This window comes from Achroia grisella, unplaced genomic scaffold (assembly GCF_030625045.1).
Source record: "Achroia grisella isolate CSIRO2021 unplaced genomic scaffold, CSIRO_AGI_Agris_v1 utg906, whole genome shotgun sequence".
In the NCBI taxonomy this organism is placed as follows: domain Eukaryota; kingdom Metazoa; phylum Arthropoda; class Insecta; order Lepidoptera; family Pyralidae; genus Achroia; species Achroia grisella.
In genome coordinates, this window is record NW_026713064.1 from 1,323,881 (window position 1) to 1,347,480 (window position 23,600).

Below are 23,600 nucleotides of genomic sequence, written 5' to 3' on the forward strand. Positions count from 1 at the left end.
TGTACTAAACTCCGCAGATCTAAAAAATAACTTACCATGCCTATATTTATTCCATAAAAAAGACTGTCAGAAATTGTCAAATCTAATATTATATAATAATATGTTTTCTCGTATCTCTTCTGATGTGTACATACTACTAATAAACTGTAGTATATATATGGTCAACCTAAAGCTTAGTCATATTTAGAAATGGAAGTGTTTGCCACTTGTATTGTATAGGCTTTCTTGTCTATGTAAGTAAGCGTGGGATGCGAGACTCGAAAACGAGGGATTCTTTATTTCATTATTTGGTACAATTTGACAAAAGTCATATTACGTTAGGGTGTCTGTTATGAATACTCGACACCGTTCCCGTGTGTATTTTCACACGTTTAAAAATAACTGACCTAAAACTTTAAGTAGCTATTAAGTTTCTAAAACATTTAGTTATTAGAACGCATTCTGTGCACTCGCAATATTAATTACCATTTAAGTTTCTACCTTCTCTCTTTATAACTGTAATGTACGTTATATGTTAGTGATTTTATTGTAAAGATGAAAAATGTACAAATATATAATTTTAGTGCGGTTAATTTAGAAATTAATATTGCGGACGCACCGACTTGAAAGTAGACACGTGTTTTTTTTTTGTAAATGCTCATTTTATTGTTTTAAGAGTCTAGTCATCAAGTTACGAGTTTCAAATAAAAATAGATCCTGTCTTTCGGCGTAAACAAATGAACCGTTGGTTTATACTGTTTTCATTCCATTCCAAATGAATACAATTCGCATACATCTATGTATGAGTAACGGAATGGTTCGGTTATTAATTAGGTAATAGGTTACTTGTTTGTGTAGATGTGTTTGTACTCTTCTGTTGTTTAACAGTTACACCAATCACAAGTAGTTACTGTTTGAATTTGAGTTGTGAATATTGTGCGCTAAACAATATTCGTGTTGTTAATATGTACCATTTAAAGTTTACTTTCAATTCCGATATAAGGGTATATACTGTATGACAGATGTATGTACTGTATAAAGTAGTTTGTACTATAAATGTGATAAAGTAAAAAGCACAACATAAATCATAGTGAAGCCTAATCAGATGATAAATTAAGTTTCTGTTCTTAAATTTTAAAATAGTGTTTTCTAAATTTATGTACATGTTATAAGCTAGTGTCTGCCAAATGCAGAGGATGTGTGTGACCTGAGACTCTTAGGTTGGACTTTGAGTTGAGTCTGAATCAGGGGCAATATTATGGTGTTTTATATTTTGAAAATTATCGACATGCCATATGATGTGATTCATTATATTAATTCAATGTTATACGAATTGTTACATTATTTTGTTTTGTTTTCTATCTTAAGAGTGCAATGCCAAATTTCAATATTAGTTTTGCTCTACCCAGTAATGTTGTGTTGGACAGTAGGATCAGAGATCTGTGAGTAGGCGACCTATTTTCTATTGCCTCATTGCATTTGATGTACTCATAGTTGTAAAATCTTTTGGTTTCTTTTTTACCTTTTGCATTTTGGAGTTAGGTTACGTATTTAGGTAACGTATAGGGTATAATGTACATGTGCAGGTATGAGATAGCTTTCATTGCCCTTGAAAGCAACGAGACACCAAAATGTGTGATCGACTATTTCTACAAATCCTTTTAACTATTTGATCTATTTGTATGTCATTAAATCTAGGACATAAATGTTTTTTCTCAAATATGCACAAACTTAACGAGGATTTTGCAGTAAACTGTTGCAAAGGTTTGTTTTACCAAATGTACATAATAAGTGTGATAGAGATGAAACAGTCTCATTTAAAATAAAATTGTTGTAAGTATTTAAGTATTTTTACTTAAACCTATAAGTTTGATTACTCGTTAAACCCCTTGTTCCTACTTCATTATGACAGACTATTGTCGTGCCCAGAGTAAGGCATTTCGTCGAGTAAGGAGTTCTTATATGATGAACAAAAGTTTTAAAAGATAATGATTTTAAAGAAAGAAGAAAAATGTGAAATGAACGGTATTTCTTAGTTTACATATAAAGTACTTAAGGTATTTTCAACCAGTTATACACATCAAAGTTATAACACTGACGTCCAGTATAGATGGCTGCTAAGAAGAGCTGGCAAGAAACTTGACTGGTAAATGTGTTAAACGGCCTTTTAATATTTGAACAAAAACTTATTATTACGTATAAGTTTATTTTATTTTGCAAATTGCGTAGCGTACATAAGTTTGCTTATTGAGGTCAATCATGTTACCTACATATTTCTTATTATTAGTTTACTAGTACAGCCAAGACCAAACAGATGTCGTACGTTTCAGACAGACGAATTACCTACCGGGACCAACGTCTTTTCAAAGCATCTAGATTTTTGAAAATATACACACAAAATGTCATCCAAATCGGGCCAACCCTTTAGGAGCAGTTAGATATGTGATACACATGTACCTACAGAAGAATTGTATATGTTACGAGTAAATACGGTTAATTTTTTAGTATTATTATCTGTATAGTTATCCTTTTTGAATTAGATAGGTACTTCGATATTTCATTTTTCTAACGTCTGTCATTCGGCTTGAAGAACATGAAACAAGTGAACTACTGGCAGATAAACTTGTCCTATGGAAACTGCTAGTTACTGTCAGATTTTGTAACAGATTTTATAGTGAATAATTAATAATGAATCGCATTATAATATATTTGTTGGTATTTATTATGTTCCTATTGCCATCATTTTGCAGACCACCGCACGTTGACGAGGAAAATGATAGGTAAAAATTATTATTCGTTTCTAATCAAGGGACTTGATTGTTCAAAATTATTATTTGTGAGCAAGTGAATATATCTTTAATCTTAATATCTATTAGTGAAATGGAGGAGGCAGAATATGAAGACGAGGACGCTGCCGTTGTAGATGATGCTCTGCATGGCGATGAGGATTCTGCACCTAATGATCAGGTGTGAATTTTATATATCACCTACATTTCCTTTAGAGATCATAATACAATTGATATAGTACAACGATCGCTTAAGAGCAACAAGAATATGAACAAAAATCAGTGGTTCTATGGCCGAAATGCTAAGCTTTGTGTAAGCTGTGTTTCGGTTGTAGAATGATTTTTGGCTGTGAAATTACAGGATAAGAACCACGGTATCATGATATGCTCCTCTAGAAAGCCAAGGTATGATTGATACCAATCTAATATTCTAATTCTATAAAATACTATTTCAGTGCGCATTTAATTAATTTGTTGTTACTTTAAGCATTGTTGTTGTTATTGCATGCGTCGTTATAGTGGACTAAATAAAACTAAAATAAGACTTGTGAAGTCAGTCTTGTTTTTTTTTTGTTAAATTGTAACACCGTGGTGAGAAAATTGCATTTCGGATTGTACCCGCGATTGCTACCGTACACCTAAAGATGTACCTAATTTAAATAAAACTGAAAAATGTAATTATACATTCAGGATTATAGTAGTGTGGTTATGAATGAGTAATGCTTTATATATTTTTATCAGTTTTCAGAATACAAGAGGTCAAATGACAATACGGCCAACTTTATAAAATCCAATGACAATATACGAGAACATCCTAAACTCCATCAATCTAACAGACTCATTAAAAATGATGCAAACGATCAGTCAGAAATATTACAGCATTTAGCTAATCGTAATGTTAATAACTATAAAGACAATCGTTTACAAGTAAAAGAATCAGATGAAATCAATAAACAAGTAATTCCAACTGATGAATCTAGCGATGATGGCGATGCTCTGTTCGAACATAGAGATAATGGTCGTGTTCAGCTGACTGATTTTGAGAAAAATAAAAACAATAATGAACCCATCGATTCTAATGAAACTTTTTTACAACCATACTGTAATATTTTAAGGTCTGATAATAAAGGCATCTATGGTTATAAAACTAATAAAAATACAGGTTACAAATTAAATAGAGACAAACGTCGAACGGAAGAAATAAATATACAAGAAACTGAACTTTCATCTGATGTCCTTGACAATAAACAGGTTATTAGTGATAGCACTAAAGAGAACGACGAATCAGCTATTAAACGGCACATAAAAAAATTATCAGGAGAAGAATTAGAAGAGCTTCTGAATTCACTTTCGGAAGACAAAAGAGCGCTGCTAAACAAAATTATGGAGAGTGATCAAAATAGTGAATCGATTAATAAACGTGAAATAACTAAAAAAGCTGGTGCTGTCGAGGAAATCGGTTATTTGGAGAATGGAATTTCAGACTCGAGCAAAATACAAGGATACAGTGCAATTGCAGATAGTACTGAAACGGTATCATCACAAAATACCGACGCAACAGAAAACAATAAAGAGACAGAGAACCAGTCAGAAATGTCTGAAGTATTAACGTCTAAAACCCCCCACCCTGAAGCATTCGAGAGCAAAAGAGAAATACCAAGAAATATTGATGTAAAGCCATCAAATGAAAATTCGAATAATTGTGCATCCACTGTTATAGATAGGAATGATTTTCATATAGAATCTAGTGCACAAATAACTTCTAAAAACGCAAATAAAAGAGAAGCTACTGTGGATAACTTAACTAACGTAGACATATCCTTTGATAACACTAAAATAGAAGACGATTTGAACTTAAAAGATTCACAAGATACTTCTATAGAACAAAATTATATATGCTCAGAAGATGAAGATTTATCGCAATTAATGAACGAGGACGCTCAGTTGTATAATACTGCACATTATAATAAACGTGACACTTATTTTGAGAACCAAAAGGATCTAAGTGATTCCATAAAATCTTTAGAAGAATCGTTCCCAAACGATAATGGTTATGATGACCCTAATCGATATTCCGAATCAAATATGATACCTCTAGTTAGAGTTAAACGAAAGAACGATGAAGTGCCTGTGCAAAAAAGGGCTGCGGCTTTACTGCCAGACCCCAAAGTGGCATATTTCCCCTATAGAGCTGAAAATGATGACGAAGACAATGAGGAAAGCAATGAATTTGAAGACAATGGATTTTATGATAGAACATCTAATTACGCAAAAAATAATGCAAATAAACTTTCTGATTCTGTTATTTCACAGTCTTCAAGAGAAGCCCAGCCCAGTTTGTCAGCTAATATTAATATGAAAAGTGATACTGGTCTTGGGTCTGACACAGATAACGTGTTAATGGGCGTCGAAGGAGTAGACGATAACCTTATGTATAATAGCGGTTCCAGAAAAAGAGACACTACAGAATATAATTCCGAGTCCCAAATATCTAAGAAATCTATACCGTTTTTAGGCCAAGTTTACCAAGCAAATGATAAATTCCGTCTTTTGCCACGAAATTACGAAGGCGATTCAGGCCGTCATAAACGAATAAGATATACCAAATTGTAGCTACCCCATTAGTTTAAACAGAATGCTCCTACTGTTTAAAATCGCAAAATAAATTATACTTCTTAGAAAAGTTTAACTACTCGGACATGTCAATCTTAGTTTGTATTTCTGTTAATTTACATTATTTTAGATTTATTTATAAGACTCACTATGTTCTGTAGTTATTAATATAATTATTACTTACTGAAATATACATATTTAAAACAAACACTTCTTATTCTTATTCTCACCGTATATTAAATTATTTTTATTAATAATTGAAACTAGAAAATATCGTATAATTTATATAAATAAATAGGGGTATACTGCGACTTCGTCAGTTTTTTTGAGATAATAGATAGCCTACATCCGTCTATGCAATACAGTCTATCGTATGTTGTATATCCGATTAGTCCGGAAATTGTAATAAACTAACAGATAAAAATTCACTTTCGCAATCATAGTTTTAGTAATGTATAGAAATGACAGTCACCTCCTCTCTGTTTCAACTTAATCCGCGGTCATGGATTTTAGCTCTTTACTACTATTTATGTGTAGTATATGCATATGCAAGTGAACACCATCCGTTGGCCGACAACCGCAACGGTTGCTGCACCCGTCAAACACAGTCAGTATCGTCGTTGTATTAACGCGTACATATTGTTGTATTTTATATGAAACCCGCCTGCGATAGTGGCATACCTACGTGGCGGAGCATCAGTGTAGAATGATAGTTTGGGAACCAGTTGGATCAATTAGATCATCGTTGACAATTCACCAGCAAAATGACCATGACGGCCCCGTGATCTAAGAGTTTAGCACACTGCCTTACTTTTGATTGTCGCGGGTTCGATTCCTCACACAGCACTCTATTTTATTAGTAAGTATGTTGGGTGTTTTCTATATCACGTATTTATGATTATGATATATCAATTGTCTGTTAATACAATGCAAGCTCTGCTTAGCTTAGGACTAGAGGGCGCTGTGTGTGTTGTCCTAAAATATTGTAATCGTGGGGACAGCGGGAAGCGTGATTCATATGATTTGAAGAATATACATATATACGGACCGTATCTACCAGACCACCCTAAATGGTGCATATAATATAAGTATTTACAAAAGTAATTACAACCTTTTCTTAATTAAATTTTTTTGATAGCCTCAGTCGAAACTTGTAGCTTGTTTAGAAGACAAGGATAATTATATTATGCACATTTCCCGCTGGTAATACCCATCCAATTTGGACTACAATTTGTTCTTTATAATCTGGGTTTGCTTATGTAATGCAGTTGCAATTGATACTCTACAAAAACTGTCGAAACTATTTGACTGTCGTAGTTTACGAATAGTAAAATTCAGTGTACATTTTCATTTATCAAACAATTCAAATTTAGTCTGTTTATTCTAAGATACGATAACATACAGTCTTATATAATGTATGCTCAGTCACACTTGCATATTACGACTTGTATATATTATACTTGCACAAAAAAATCTTTTCAGAACTGTAGATATCTACAGTAGACGTAACAGCAGCATAGAGTTAATAAATAAATACGTTGGGCATATCTTTCTAAATAAAAAGAGCAATATGTAATATCACTAAATAAATAAAATACTTTATATAATGTGGTATAAAAATTTATTACATGGCAAAGTTTGACAAAATTTTAAACAAATTATAATATAACTTGTTAAATAACTTACATTTATGCATTTATATAAAGAAATGTAGATGTGTTAAAAAATCATAAAATATTGTTACGATTAGGACTAGCAATGTTAGCTCGCCTTTAATTCTAAACATTGAAATAAAATAAAATAAACATATTATGCTGACTTAAATACGGAATGGTAAATATAAAGAAGAATATTATTTTTGCGTCACTTTAGTTGAATAAAACTTGTGCTCACGGGAATCACGTGTATGCTTGAATGGTGTACTCGGCGCTTCTATTAGTGTGGCCGGGCAGGCACCATGTACGTGCGATGTGTACTCGCGTTTATAGCTAGTGGTACCATCTCCCAGCATGAAATGTGATGTGTTGCCGTGGCGTGTAACGCGCTCCACTCTTTGAACTCGATCTATATGTTCAGAACGTTCAACTTTCTTTGCATGTTCTGACCGAGAGAAACTGCCATATGAGCGGGCTTCGGATTGTCCATAGAAATCGCCACCAACTCGAAGATTATCTCTAGCAACTATTCGAGGTTGACGTTCTACTGATAAAGTTGACTGACCATCTCTTTTACTTTGACTTCGACGATCCAAGCTCTCAGTATGTTGAGATATAATAGCCATATTATCCCTACCAGAACGATGCATGGAGCTAATACTCTTCCTATCCGAACTGTGAGAAGAATTACTTATATATTCTCCGCGTTCACTAAGATTGCCAATGCTTTTTCGTTGTGCAGCTGCTGTCGAACTAATGGAATGTTGAGCTTCAGTACTAGATGAAATTCCTTTACGATGCAAAACAGCGTTCGTTGAAGAAGTATCAGATACCAAATCCGAGGTGCGTTTGTGATGACCAACGCGAGATGAATTGTTCATTACTGATGAATTGCTGTCGTCACCACCATGCATGGCCTTCTGAAATTCGATGCTCGTTTTAGTTACGCTGTCACTTAATTGACTTCTGTTTACTGTTTGAGAATTAATAGATCTTGAAGTATTCTGTTCCACGTGACTTCCTCTTGAAATATGTGTAGACACATTTCGTCCAATTTCATTAATAGAAGTTGCATGCTGATGTGAATTGTTAATATGATTACCAGAAGAAGATTGCTGAGTTGATCTTACTGTATTTTGTTGTAATTGGCTATCTTGTATAATATTGGAAGTCGATCCTGCCTGTCGTTGGCCGTAATTTGAGGACGACGACTGAGTCGATGCTACCGTCCTCGGTTGGTTATCATCAGTTTTTTTGTTTACATCAGATGTTTTTGTAGATGAAGAACTACTCTCTTGTAAATACGTTTCTTTAGAAACGTGAGTATTTGAATTATTACGATAACTGTGACTTTCCGAAGTAATTTGGCGTTGATGATGAGTTTGGTCGCGGTTATCAATGGAACGTCCAGATGATATATTTCTGTCTGTGATATTCTCGCCGCGTTGTTGTGTGATTGTACCATCATCTATATATCCTTTAGATCCTTTTATATCATTCCCTGGTACTATATTTGTCTCTACATTTCGTGTGACTGTTACCCATTTACCTGCAATGAGTTTCTTTTCTGATATTTGTTTTATTACTTTGGTAGTAGAGATATTTTTGGAAACATTCGAATCAGATTTTTGTATGGAATTCCTATCTGTTACAGATCGCGACGTTAAGCGATCCGTAGAATGGGAAAAGGGAGCTTTGGCAACAACATTTTCTGAGTGTGGCCGGCCTTGAGATTGATTTACTACTTCATTACGGGATTCAACTGTACTTTTTATTTGAGTTCCAGATTGGATATGTTTTGATGTTGTATGTTTAGCAGTACTATGACTAGTAACATGTTTGGAATGCATTTCTGTAGAATTCAATTGATGCATTTCATCATCTTTAATTTGGGAATTAGTTCTCGTAGTATTTACACTAGACAGTTTATTGTTATCATCGCGGTTAATTATATACTTTCCGCCAACTGTCTTTTTACGTATTTCGCTTGATTCAGATCTAGTAGTTTCCTGTTTTGTAATGTTGCCATTAGTATGAAGACTATCTATTAATTTTATAGGGGACTGATTTTCTGTACGACTCCATTTTTGTGTAGTTGGATGATCAAAATCACCTTCAGGTCGTAAATTATCCTTAGGTCGAACCTGAGCGGGAGTTTCACCAGGAGCCCATTTAGAAATAATGCGTGAATCCATAGTTCCCTCTGGATATAAGTTGTCTTTTGGTTTTGTTGGACTTGGCCTTTCTGCTGTTTGCCACTTCGGTCTAGAAGGACGATCAAAATCGCCTTCTGATTTTAAATTATCTTTTGGCCGTACCTGCGATGGCGTTTCTCCGGGTTGCCATTTTGGCCTACTTGGCCGTTCAAAATCTCCTTCTGGCCCTAGATTATCTTTAGGTCTTACCTGAGAAGGAATTTCACCAGGTTGCCATTGGGCTGTAGGTCTTTTTTCAAAATCTCCCTCTGGCTTCAAATTATCTTTTGGTCGTACTTGATCTGGTGTTTCTCCGCGTTGCCATTTTGTGTTTGGTCGTTGTTCAAATTCTCCATCTGGATAGAGATTATCTTGCGGTTTTCTTCCTTGGGGTCGCTCTACAGAAACTCCTTTTGGCGTTAATGGTTGCTCTCTATCTGGTTGATTCTTCGATTGATCATACGAGGTTTCTGGTCTTGGCCTTCTTTCAAACTCGCCTTCCAATTTTAAATTGTCAGGATGATAAACTATAGCCGATCTTTCGCCTTTAGTTATTTTATAGTCATCTTTACGTGTATAGTCTTCCATTACACCTTCTATTTTCAGATTATCTTCTCTTCTCGTTAATTTAACTCTTTGTCCTTTAACGACTCTATATGTATCAGACGATCTAATATTCTCCATTTTACCTTCCATTTTTAAATTATCTTTGTGTTTTACAATGGCAGATTTTTCACCCTTTACAACGCTGTAATCATTTCGTTGTTTCATATCTATAAATTCACCTTCTATTTTAAGATTATCTTCTCTTCTAATAATATCGACACGTTCAATCTTTTGATTCTTTCGTATATCACTATTTCTTTCAATAGTAATATTATCAACTTGCTTGAATGGCTTGCGTTTTTCTGCGGGCTGAGAAGGAACCATTTCTGGTTTGTAAAATTTCCCGTCAGGTTTCAAATTATCTTGAGGTTTTATAACTGGAGCTCTATCTCCTTTTATTGCACTGTAATCATTACGAATTTCAAGATCAATAAATTCACCTTCTGTTTTTAAATTGTCTTCATGTTTCTGTATTACTACTTTTTCTACAGTTTCAATACGCTTGTAATCATCTCTAGATCGATGAACATCAATCTTCCCTTCCATTTTAAGGTGATCTTCATGTTTTACTACGTCAACGCGGTCACCCTTTGTTGCAGTATAATCTGTGCGCCGTATCACTTCCATTTTACCCTCTTGTCTCAAATTGTCTTCTGGCTTCTTTTGTACTGGTCTTTCACTTGGAACATGTTTTGGTTTATCTGGTCTATCGAATTCGCCTTCAGGTTTTAAGTTATCTTTTGGCTTTTTAGGTGTTTGTCGCTCAGCTGGACGCCATTCATCTTGCTTTGGTTTTTCAAATTCTCCTTCAGGCTTAAGATTGTCCTTGGGCTTTTTCGCTTCAGGTCGTTCAGCGGGACGCCAATCTTTTATTTTAGGTTTTTCAAACTCTCCTTCGGGTTTCAAATTATCTTTAGGTTTCTTTATAATTGGTTTCTCAGCTGGTCGCCATTCATCGTGTTTAGGAGTTTCAAAATCACCTTCAGGGTGGAGATTATCTTTTGGTTTTTTAGGTGTTTGCCGTTCAGCTGGCTTCCATTGATCATGTTTTGGTTTCTGAAACTCTCCTTCGGGATGAAGATTATCTTTAGGTTTTATCACTTCAGGTTTTTCTGCTGGAAGCCATTGATCTTGCTTAGGCTTCTCAAACTCACCCTCAGGTCTTAAATTGTCTTGAGGTTTCTTAGGTGACTGTCTTTCAGCGGGTTGCCATTTCTCTGGTCTTGGTTTTTCAAATTCCCCTTCAGGTTTTAAATTGTCTTTAGGTATTTTAATTTCAGATCTTTCAGCCGGACGCCACTTATCTTGTTTAGGTGTTTCAAATTCTCCTTCTGGCTTTAAATTATCCACAGGTTTTTTGGGAGTCTGCCGTTCAGCGGGTTGCCATTTATCTAACTTTGGTTGTTCAAAGTCACCTTCGGGTTTAAGATTGTCTTTTGGTTTCTTTTGGATAGGACGTTCGGCTGGACGCCACTCTTGCGGTCTATGAATTTCAAAATCACCCTCTGGTTTTAGATTATCTTGTGGTTTTTTAGGTGTCTGTCTTTCAGCAGGCCTCCATTCATCGTATTTAGGTTGCTCAAAATCACCTTCTGGTTTAAGATTGTCTTCTGGTTTCTTTTGTACAGGACGTTCAGCAGGCCGCCATTCCTCTAATCTAGGAGACTCGAATTCACCTTCGGGTTTCAGATTATCTTGCGGTTTCTTAGGTATTTGCCTTTCAGCAGGACGCCATTGATCACGTTTGGGCTGCTCGAAATCACCTTCTGGTTTAAGATTATCTTGTGGTTTCTTCTGTGTAACACGTTCAGCAGGACGCCATTCTTCTTGCTTAGGTGTTTCAAAATCACCTTCTGGTCTCAGATTATCTTGCGGTTTCTTAGGTATTTGTCTTTCAGCAGGTCGCCATTCATCATGTTTGGGCTGTTCGAAATCACCTTCTGGTTTAAGATTGTCTTGTGGTTTCTTTTGCACCACACGTTCCGCAGGACGCCATACTTCTTGTTCAGGGGTTTCAAATTCCCCTTCTGGACGCAAATTGTCTTTTGGTTTCTTAGGCACTTGTTTTTCTGCAGGCTGCCATTTATCATGTTTTGGCTGCTCAAATTCGCCTTCTGGTTTAAGGTTATCTTTAGGTTTTTTCTGGATTGGACGCTCAGCAGGACGCCATTCTTCGTATTTAGGTTGTTCGAAGTCTCCTTCTGGTTTGAGATTGTCTTTAGGTTTCTTTTGTAGAGGGCGTTCAGCAGGCCGCCATTCCTCGTGTATCGGTTGCTCAAACTCGCCTTCTGGTTTGAGATTATCTTTCGGTTTCTTTTGTGTAGGACGTTCCGCAGGGCGCCATTCTTCAGATCTAGGCATATCAAACTTGCCCTCTGGTTTTAAATTATCTTGTGGTTTCTTAGGTGTTTGTCTTTCAGCAGGTCTCCATTCATCCTGTTTAGGTTGTTCAAAATCACCTTCTGGTTTTAAATTATCTTTTGGTTTTATTTGAATCACACGTTCAGCAGGCCGCCATTCCTGTGTTCTAGGAGACTCAAATTCACCCTCTGGTTTCAGATTATCTTGTGGTTTCTTAGGTGTTTGCCTTTCAGCAGGCTGCCATTTATCATGTTTTGGCTGTTCGAAGTCACCCTCAGGTTTAAGATTATCTTTTGGTTTTATCTGAATAACACGTTCTGCAGGACGCCACTGTTCATGTTCAGGTGTTTCAAATTCTCCTTCTGGTCGCAAATTGTCTTTTGGTTTCTTTGGTTCTTGCCTTTCAGCAGGCTGCCATTTATCATGTTTTGGTTGTTCAAAGTCTCCTTCAGGTTTAAGGTTATCTTTAGGTTTCTTTTGCGTAGGTCGCTCGGCAGGCCTCCATTCTTCGTGTATCGGTTGTTCGAAGTCACCTTCCGGTTTGAGATTGTCTTTAGGTTTCTTTTGTACAGGGCGTTCAGCAGGACGCCATTCCTCCTGTCTAGGTGTTTCAAATTCGCCCTCTGGTTTTAGATTGTCTTGAGGTCTTTTTGGTGTTTGCCTTTCAGCAGGTCGCCATTCATCATGTTTAGGCTGTTCGAAGTCACCCTCAGGTTTAAGATTATCTTTTGGTTTTATCTGAATAACACGTTCTGCAGGACGCCATTGCTCTAGTTCAGGTGTTTCAAATTCTCCTTCTGGTCGCAAATTATCCTTTGGTTTCTTTGGCTCTTGCCTTTCAGCAGGCTGCCATTTATCATGTTTTGGTTGTTCAAAGTCTCCTTCTGGTTTAAGATTATCTTTAGGTTTCTTTTGCGTAGGTCGCTCAGCAGGCCTCCATTCTTCGTGTATCGGTTGCTCAAAGTCTCCTTCTGGTTTAAGATTGTCTTTAGGTTTCTTTTGTGTAGGTCGCTCCGCAGGCCGCCATTTTTCAAGTCTTGGCGTCTCAAATTCACCTTCCGGTTTCAGATTATCTTGGGGTTTCTTAGGTGTCTGTCTTTCAGCAGGTTTCCATTCATCATATTTAGGCTGTTCGAAATCGCCTTCAGGTTTAAGATTATCTTTTGGTTTTATTTGACTCACACGTTCAGCAGGTCGCCATTCCTCTGGTCTTGGAGACTCAAATTCACCCTCCGGTTTCAAATTATCTTGTGGTTTCTTAGGTGTTTGTCTTTCAGCTGGTTGCCATTCGTCGTATTTAGGCTGTTCGAAATCGCCTTCAGGTTTAAGATTATCTTTTGGTTTTATTTGAATTACGCGTTCAGCAGGCCGCCATTTCTCTGATCTGGGAGACTCGAATTCCCCCTCAGGTTTCAGATTATCTTGTGGTTTCTTAGGCATCTGCCTTTCAGCAGGTCGCCATTCTTCGTGTTTAGGTTGTTCAAACTCGCCTTCTGGTTTCAGATTATCTTTTGGTTTCTTTTGCGCAGGTCGATCAGCAGGACGCCATTCTTCTGAGGTTGGTTTCTCAAATTCTCCTTCGGGTTTTAAATTATCCTGAGGCTTTTTAGGTGATTGTCGCTCTGCTGGCCGCCATTCCTCTTGTTTCGGTTTTTCAAATTCTCCTTCTGGTTTTAAATTGTCTACCGGTTTTTTAGGTTTAGGTCTATCTGTGAGTTTTGGCTGGAAAGTATCTTGGGATACTGTATGAGTTTCGAAAGTACCTTCCAGGTGTAAGTTATCTTTTCGTATTATTTGTTGTTGCCTTACATCAATTTCTTCATAAGTTCTATATTCTTCTTGTGTAGTTGTTACTTTTTGTAAATCGTCTGTCGAATAGAACTTCTCAAAATCTTCTTTAGTCCACGTGCGACGTCTTTGTGGACGTTCAATAGGTGTAGCTTTTTGTGTATAATCTTTTTGATTTGATGTTATAAACTCAATTTCACCTTCCCGTATTATATTATCACTTCTTTTCGTAACTAAAGTAGATCTTTCCACAGTATCCGTATAATCTATAAACTCAGACTTAGATGTTGTATCTGTTATCATATCTCCTTCTATTTTCGTCCAAGTATTTCGTCTCACTGGTGTAGGTCTGTCTACTGGTTTTCCAGTGTATTCAGAACGTGTAGTTGTTGTATCTGAAAGTAATTTAATTTATTTATTATTACTTTTATATATTCATATTAGTAATTTAACAGAATGTATAAATAAAAAAGGAATTTGTATATACACCTCTTCTAAAAGAGATGTGGACATAATATGTTTATTTTTAACTCACCTATAAATTCGCCTTCTGTTATTATATTATCTGTGCGCCGGACGATTTGTGCTCTTTCTCCTGTGACAATCTTGTAGTCTTCAGTTATAGTCCTTGTTGTTGTAAATTCTCCTTCGGGTCGTAAATTATCCTCAGGTTTTTTAACTACAGCTTTATCAGCAGGAACAAATTCATTTGGTTTCCTTTTAACAAAATCACCTTCGGGTTTCAAATTATCTATTGGTTTTTTCTGGAGAGGCCTTTCAGCGGGTTTCCACTCTTCTTTTCTTGGTGTAGTAAATTCGCCTTCTGGCTTCAAGTTATCTTCCGGACGCTTAACTGGCTCACGTTCTCCAGGTTGCCATTTCTCCGGCTTTCTGCTTACAAAATCACCCTCTGGTCTAAGATTATCTTGTGGTTTCTTTTGAACTGGACGTTCTGCAGGTCGCCAAACCTCCTTTTCTGGTGTAGTGAAATTTCCTTCAGGTTTAAGATTATCTTCAGGACGACGTACTGGTGCTCTATCTCCAGGACGCCATTCTTCAGGTCTACGTTTCTCAAAGTCTCCTTCAGGCTTGAGATTATCTTCTGGACGTCGTACAGGAGCTCTATCACCAGGTAGCCATTCTTCGGGCTGACGTTTTTCAAAATCACCTTCTGGTTTGAGATTATCCTCTGGTTTTTTTGGCTTCTGTCTCTCAGCTGGGCGCCAGGCTTCCTTCTCTGGAGTAGTAAACTCACCTTCTGGTTTTAAGTTATCATTAGGCCGACGTACAGGCTCTCTATCACCAGGACGCCATTCTTCGGGTCTTCGTTTTTCAAAATCTCCTTCAGGTTTAAGATTATCCTCAGGACGACGAACTGGAGCTCTGTCACCCGGACGCCACTCATCTGGTTTACGTTTTTCAAAGTCCCCTTCAGGTTTAAGATTATCTTTTGGACGACGTACAGGGGCTCTATCACCGGGTTGCCATTCGTCGGGTAGACGTTTCTCAAAGTCACCCTCTGGTCTCAGATTGTCATCGGGTTTTATAGGCTTCGGTCTTTCAGCAGGACGCCAAACTTCTTTATCCGGAGTAGTAAACTCACCTTCTGGTTTTAAGTTATCATTAGGGCGACGTACAGGTTCTCTATCTCCGGGACGCCATTCTTCAGGTCTTCGTTTCTCAAAATCTCCTTCTGGTTTAAGATTATCTTCAGGACGACGGACTGGTGCTCTATCTCCAGGACGCCATTCTTCGGGTCTACGTTTTTCAAAGTCTCCTTCAGGCTTGAGATTATCTTCTGGGCGTCGCACAGGAGCTCTATCACCAGGTAACCATTCGTCGGGTTGACGTTTCTCAAAATCACCTTCGGGTTTGAGATTATCCTCTGGTTTTTTCGGCTTCTGTCTCTCGGCTGGGCGCCAGGCTTCCTTCTCTGGAGTAGTAAACTCACCTTCTGGTTTTAAGTTATCATTAGGCCGACGTACAGGCTCTCTATCACCAGGACGCCATTCTTCGGGTCTTCGTTTTTCAAAATCTCCTTCAGGTTTAAGATTATCTTCAGGACGACGAACTGGAGCTCTGTCACCCGGACGCCACTCATCTGGTTTACGTTTTTCAAAGTCCCCTTCGGGTTTAAGATTATCTTTCGGACGACGTACAGGGGCTCTATCACCGGGTTGCCATTCGTCGGGTAGACGTTTCTCAAAGTCACCCTCTGGTCTCAGATTGTCATCGGGTTTTATAGGCTTCGGTCTTTCAGCAGGACGCCAAACTTCTTTATCCGGAGTAGTAAAATCACCTTCTGGTCTCAAGTTATCATTAGGGCGACGTACAGGTTCTCTATCTCCGGGACGCCATTCCTCAGGTCTTCGTTTCTCAAAATCTCCTTCAGGTTTGAGATTATCTTCAGGACGACGAACTGGTGCTCTATCTCCAGGACGCCATTCTTCGGGTCTACGTTTTTCAAAATCTCCTTCAGGTTTGAGATTGTCTTCTGGACGTCGTACAGGGGCTCTATCACCAGGTAGCCACTCTTCGGGTTGGCGTTTCTCAAAATCGCCTTCTGGTTTCAGATTATCTACAGGTTTTTTCGGTTTTTGTCTTTCAGCTGGCCGCCAGACTTCTTTATCGGGAGTAGTAAACTCACCTTCCGGTTTCAAGTTATCATTAGGCCGACGTACAGGTTCTCTATCACCAGGACGCCATTCCTCAGGTCTTCGTTTTTCAAAATCACCTTCAGGTTTAAGATTATCTTCAGGACGACGGACTGGTGCTCTATCTCCAGGACGCCATTCTTCAGGTATACGTTTCTCAAAGTCTCCTTCGGGCTTGAGATTATCTTCTGGACGTCGTACAGGAGCTCTGTCACCAGGTAACCATTCCTCTGGTCGACGTTTCTCAAAATCACCTTCAGGTTTTAGGTTATCTTCTGGTTTTTTCGGTTTAGGTCGCTCGGCCGGTTCCCAGCGTGGACGCTCTGGTTCTTGAAAATCTCCTTCAAGATGTAGATTATCTTCATGGTGTACAGCAGTTGTACGACTGACATGTTTTTCATCGTAATCATGTTTGTATGCGGAAACCACGCTCGTCGTGTGCGCCACATCGAACAATGGCTCCGGGACATCGTTGTGTGGGCAGCGGTGACGCCTAAAATAAAAAAAAAAGAATAAGTACTTCTATTTCTAATAAAAAAAATATATTCGGAATTTATAAATAGAACTCTATTCAAATTACAAGATATAACTATAAGTTATAAAATGTTTTTTTATTAATTAAACGATTAGTACCCCTTTACACTTTCTACTTCTGTCGAGTAACTAATAACGAAATATATTAGGTACATGTCCATAATATAAATAACTATTATTTAAATTTTTAATTGGCATTAGTTCACTGTAATCTGACATAGAGACATATTGGACACTTCGTCTTTCAGACACGGTTTCCAGTTTCATTAGTCAAATTAATAATTACAATTAACCTTGATACTGTTTACAGAGTTATTCGCTATTTCTTATAGTTTCGAATGTAACCGTTCACGCATACTTCAAAATTCAGCCTATGAGGTTGTCATTGTCATCTAATAACTCATAAATTAATTTACAGCCACACCTTTTGATTCGAAAGGGATGTAAAGAGATAGGGAAACGTCTTGGAAGTGGCAGAGGCGGCAGCGTCAACGGTTCGGCCATCGCACCCACCCATCGCGCTCGCTTCGCACCTCACCCTTACATATGTGATACGTAATTCGTTCTCATGATACTAATGATCATAGTTATCTCACTAGTTCACTGTAGTCAGTATAGTAAGAATATGATACAAATGACATCATCTTCCACATAGCACTGTTTTTTTTATAATTATGTACTTCAGATTTTAAAGATACTGGTAATAATTGCGTATTGATAGGGCTATTTATTATTAATAAGTTTCTGTGACTTTAAAAGTTTTTTTGTTCTACAGCGCCGCTGGTTGAACTAACGCCGCGCCTGCTAGATAGGCCGAGCTCACGTCGCTCACTGCCGCAGTTCGCCGTACTTCTCGAACCATGAACTGAATTTCAGTTTTACATGACAACTGTGATTACCTACATGTCTACACACTATCGTGATCTGAATAAATAGAACAGTAATTATTCTCCCATTGTTTCATAGAATACTAATAGTACACATATTTATATTGTAATATTATCCCATCTGTATTTATACCGGCTCATATATTATGCATCATGTCTGTCACGATCTGTCTTCATTATGATGAAGTCAAAGTCAAAAATTCTTTCCGCATTAGGTATATAATATTCTTACACCTTTTATACTTTCGGCCAATCATGCAAGACATCAATTTTCATCAATATATTCATAAATAGGATTAGTTATGTAAAATAATACATACCTATAAATTACACTACATTTGGTACCTAATACAACTCTATGTACATTGATTATGTAGTTTTATATACTCCAGGAATAATAATTCCGAAATACATATATGAACTTCATACTTTCGCGAATTAACTATGACAACTTATTTTTGGAATTAGTTAACATATAAATATGATCAGAAAATTAATTGTGGTTATTTTAATTAAAATAGGAGGATTTTAAAAATTAACACTAATAATTCCGCCCTAAAAATATAAGGCAACGACCGTGTGACCTAGTACCGTTGCCCTGGCAACATTCGACGAACATTTATCGAAGTATTATGGGTATATGCAGCTAACTATATTTACAGGACAATGGAATATTCTACTATACAGTCTGAGTTCTTCTGTATGTAGCGTACTGTATTTAAGATACCTATTGCCTAAATATTCATTACTTTTACCCTTACATTTAGACAATATGTATATATTAAATACAGTACGTTAAACGGTACTGAATATTATAAAATATTACATAAATAATATACAGCGCAGGTAAAAGAAATATATATATCTATCTAGGAATTGAAAAACATTTAACTCAGTAAATTGTAAGACTTTTTTGGTAAAGCCACGCCAATAAGCCAATTTTCTAGTACGAACTAAGGCATACTAATATGCCAATATCATGTATATTGGTGGGTTCCTATTTTTCACTCTCTTTTAGAATAACATGAACATATTTACAGATTTTGGCTCATATTATATTAGCCAAAAGATTGTGAATCTGTGAATTACAATATTTATACAGTATTGATATCATTAATTCAACTTCAATTAGTGCTGTCCTTGCTGTATAAATGTAATCCGTTTTACAAACGTCTTCAAAAAGAGAGCAGGTTCATTAGGTAGTTCAGGTCTATTAGGTTGTAATTTTTGTTTTCGTGACACGCACGTCTATTCTTTTTCAATCAATAGGGTTTATTGTCGTGTTCATTCAATACGAATTTGGTCATTACTAAAATAGTTTCCTTTTGTTTCACAAAATTTGATATCATAACATTATCTAATTTCTATTCAAAATTTAATCTATCAGAACCTACAGATTCGCTAAAAAAAAGTATAAATAGCTTTGCGAATCCTATAACAAATCTACACGTAACATCTATTGAATCATACATGCATAATTACCGAAGACTTACATTCCATCTCTTTCCCCATTATGTGTCAGCTACTCAACAGTGTATAAAAGCTCTACAATGTTATTGTCTAAATAACGTAATGATTGAGCTAGTAGACTGCGTTGAATGGAATATGTTATTAAAGTCAATCATAAAGAAGTAACAGAGAACGTGACGTGGGCGGTTGCAATTTGCAAGCACTCCGAATATAGGAATGACTCAATGAGTCGCTCGAGCTGCGACCCCCTTTCTACTTGCAAGGAGAGCAACACAACATCTCCTAAACGGTTACGAAATATCATTTACTGTGAATATTGAAATAACAAAAATGAAACAATGTTGAATCTACATCTTGAATTAAACTATCGTGTATATTTGTAATTATGACAAATTTGACACTATTAGGACTTCTTTTAAACGATTTTGTAAACAAACATAAGGGATTTTTAGAAGACCTAAGATCTTATCACGTGTAATTGTGCAATTTGTTTTTAAGGAAAAGTTTTGTAGTGTAATGTAAAAAATCTAGTATTATACTTCGTTGTGTCTCTTATGTTACATATAAATTGTCTAAATACCGGTTCCAAAAAACAATTGCATGATTTTGAACTAGGATGTGGACCGCGCCTCTTTTTAGTGTTTAAATATTTTTAATTAGAATACTAGTCTAAATCTTTCATAACACGATATTGTGTTACGTAATGTGCTTGTTGTATGTGTATATTTACGATTAAATCAAATACTCTTAATATTATAGATGTGTATTTTGAAGTCTTTTATTGTGTCTGTGTATGTGATTTGCATACATGGTTTAAACATTGCGAACACGACTCCAAGATTTTCATGTAATAGAATTGTAATCATTACAAAATTCTATGTAGGTACTTTAATTCAGTTATAAGAAGCCGATGATGAATATTTAATGGTTTCGGTCTAGTTTTGTGTCGCCTAGCGATGGAAGCCAAACACGTCCTAAATCTGTCGTCTAAACTCTAATTACGATCAATATCTGTCTTTGAAAAAGCCATAGATACCTACTGTTATATGTTAATATATATATTTGTGAACGAACATTGACAATTATTGATGATATCCATAAAATTAGTTGAATAGTTTATTAGTGTCTAAACATTCATGTTTACAGATACATATGATACGATATGTTATCATTAAGTGTATCAAACTATTTACATATAAAATACATAAATATATATTTTACAGGAACAACTACCATGAACCACTGTATTTACAGGTAACATCGCGATGTACAAAATTCGATAAGATGCGGTACGGTGCCGAGAGGAATTCGAAACAGACAACTTTCGTCGGCAGTAACTAATTATTTAGTCTAAATTTTAAGTTTCTGATATAATTATAATTAAATTGTAATGTTATTAGAAAACCTAATAATGATTATTTTTCTGACTATAGACATGTACCATACTTAACGATACAGAATTTTGGGAATGATGAATGTAAAATTCATGATTCATGACAAATTGATGATTAATGTAAAATTCCGGAATATAAAATTTAATGTAAAGTGTGTACCTATTTTAAATCCTCTAAAACGATAACTTAAGAGATAATTTACAGTGGATTTAGTACATACGGAAAAATATTATTATTACAGATACCTTAACAAAGTCACCATTTTTCCAAAAAATAATTATATCACATTTTTCTAAAACAAAACTGAAGATGTTCTATTTAAAACACGGTGGTTTTTGACAGTTACTGTGGTGTACTGTTCGTTCACTTTCATATCGGCGGATATAAAAGTGTTATTAGTTATTACATAGATAACGGCTTAAAGCTCTGATTACACGATTACCTACGGCCCGTGACGATTCAAAAGCACCATTCTTGCTACTAGCTATTGCCTACTGTGTGATAATTTGATGTATGTATATTTAAATTCAGGTTCGTATGACAACTTACTCGAATAAATACCTGTAGCACTGCGACCTACATAGATCCATTGTGCTACCTAGACCCGTCAGGGACAAGAATTGAAGGACATTCTTAGGAGCGATCGTTTTTATCTCCTCGGGAAAGACTGTAAACTTTCCAAAGGAGATATTTCGTTTATGCATGAGTGGGCTACAAATAGGATGTTTTCCTCTTCAGTTTGGCAGAATCTGCAGATACTTGTCAAAGCTTAGCCATATGCTTGTTCAATTTGCAGTGTCCTGTGACTAGTCATCATGCATATGTTGTTTTTACTCAATTGCAGTAATCTTCTGATATAAGGTCTTTTGAATGTATTAATCCTGGCATTTCTTGCCAGTGATTCAGTGCTTCTCGTTTGGTTATTAATTTGAGATGTCCCAGTTTTAGGCAACGAGGCACACCACAGAAGGGTTCGGGGCCCAGTTGGACGGTTTTTGCCCCTAACTTTGCCAGATGGTCGGCATTCTCATTGCCTTCAATATTTGAATGCCCGGGGACCCATCTCAGTATAATATTATTTCTGCTTCCTACTTCATTTAGTAGCAGGATACAGTTTCTAATAAGTTTAGAACGGATTTCGTACGAGTTAAGTGCTAGTAAAGCTTGACTGTCCGAATAAATGTATATGTTCTGATTGATGTAGTTGATAGGATTTCTTCCAGACATCTAATTAAGGCGTAAGTCTCTGCCTGAAAGATTGAGGCGTATTTTCCTAAGCCTATATAGTTGCAGATTTTGGGTTTTACACCACATATTCCACATCCTACATCATCTCCTATTTTGGACCCGTCTGTAAACCAGACTAGGTCCTGCTCTGAGCGAGACGGTGTATGGTTATTTTGCCATTCGTCTCTTCCAGACTACTCGAATAAATACTTACTATTTTTTTTTGATGTAAGATAAGGTACTTCAATTTGCAACAAAAAATATTTTTTGTCAAAGAGAATTTTAAACGTCTCAAATTGGTCTCCTTTTCTATAAGGAGATATTCAGTATATAACAGGTAAAGTGCATTATTCGTCTCTTCCAGCTCGAATAAATACTTACTATTTTTTTTTTGATAAGCAAGTAAGATAAGATACTTCAATTTGCAACAAAAAAATATTTTTAGCGCCAAATGTCAAAGAGAATTTTAAACGTCTCAAATTGGTCTCCTTTTCTATAAGGAGATATTCAGTATATAACAGGTAAAGTGCCGTTCTCTATAGAGCAGCCCTTAGTTCTAGCAGTGGCACTCAATGAGGAAGTAGCCATTATTATTGCTAAAAGTTGCATATAGATGGCGTGATTGGTATCGATGGAATTCTTCATAGTTTTGCAAACGTTTTAAAAAACAAAACTGTGTTTTCAAAAATGTTTAATCAATTTTTAAAAAGTTATACATACATGTTAAAATGAAATAATGCGTTTAGAAAAGTAATTTTCATATATTTACTCATTTTGTTATTTTCCAGTACTTAATTACACTTTAATCAGTGCTAATATGGGGCTCAATGTTTTCAAAATGCTTTCATAGATGGCATTGTCGTCATTTGTATCGGCCTAATTAAATGTCTTTTTTATATCCAATAATAAGCACTTAATATATTATTATTGTAAATTAAACATATAAAAATTTTTTTAGTAAATTGCATGTATGAATGTTGTCTAAATACATGTATTATCGATTTTTTTTAATAATCGATAACAGGATTTTATTACGCATTATTGGATGATGCTTTTAATGAGTCGTTGTGAACAGTAAATTTTCATTATTTTGTATTACAATAAATATATGTACATTATTAGTGTCGTTGGTTATTTGCATTTGTATGAAAAATCGATTACATAATAATTTAAAATATCGAGTACGAATCGTAGGCAACTGGTAAGATTAAATTAGTATTAAAAAAAAGAGAGAAATCGATCCTAATTCGAATACCATAAAGTTGATTTTCCTTTCTCATTAATATCATAGCAGTTTGTTTTTAACTTGCGTATGACTCTGTGGTATGATGTTTAACGTGTAATAAATGGCAACATTTCAAAAAATATATTTTAATGTAGTACATACATTACTTTCATACATTTCAAAAATTATATTTTAATAGTCATACATGTCAAAAATTATCTTTTAA

At 35.9% G+C, this 23,600-nt stretch overlaps 2 protein-coding genes across 2 annotated transcripts in view; one reads left to right on the top strand and one right to left on the bottom strand.

The window, feature by feature from the left end:
• Nucleotides 1–2,425: 2,425 nt before the first annotated feature.
• Nucleotides 2,426–5,560, top strand: LOC131853804 (probable WRKY transcription factor protein 1). Its single transcript, XM_059204847.1, has 3 exons — nucleotides 2,426–2,759; nucleotides 2,856–2,946; nucleotides 3,507–5,560. The coding sequence occupies exons 1-3, from the start codon at nucleotides 2,668–2,670 to the stop codon at nucleotides 5,376–5,378; spliced, it is 2,055 nt and encodes a 684-aa protein (XP_059060830.1). The 5' UTR covers nucleotides 2,426–2,667; the 3' UTR covers nucleotides 5,379–5,560.
• A 1,422-nt stretch (nucleotides 5,561–6,982) lies between these two features.
• The window catches only part of LOC131853744 (titin), a 35,545-nt gene continuing 18,927 nt past the window's right edge, over nucleotides 6,983–23,600 (bottom strand). The window contains exons 3-4 of the mRNA XM_059204766.1: nucleotides 14,519–17,130; nucleotides 6,983–14,378 (exon numbers count right to left, since the gene is read on the bottom strand). Coding sequence (XP_059060749.1) covers nucleotides 7,231–14,378; nucleotides 14,519–17,130 — 9,760 coding nt within the window. The 3' untranslated portion in view covers nucleotides 6,983–7,230. The remainder of the gene's footprint in view (nucleotides 14,379–14,518; nucleotides 17,131–23,600) is intronic.

Coding starts and splice junctions, on each gene's coding strand:
- LOC131853804 (XM_059204847.1), top strand. CDS start 2,668: ATGAATCGCATTATAATATATTTGTTGGTATTTATTATGTTCCTATTG. Junction 2,760..2,855: donor GTTGACGAGGAAAATGATAG/GTAAAAATTATT, acceptor AATATCTATTAG/TGAAATGGAGGAGGCAGAAT. Junction 2,947..3,506: donor ATTCTGCACCTAATGATCAG/GTGTGAATTTTA, acceptor TATTTTTATCAG/TTTTCAGAATACAAGAGGTC.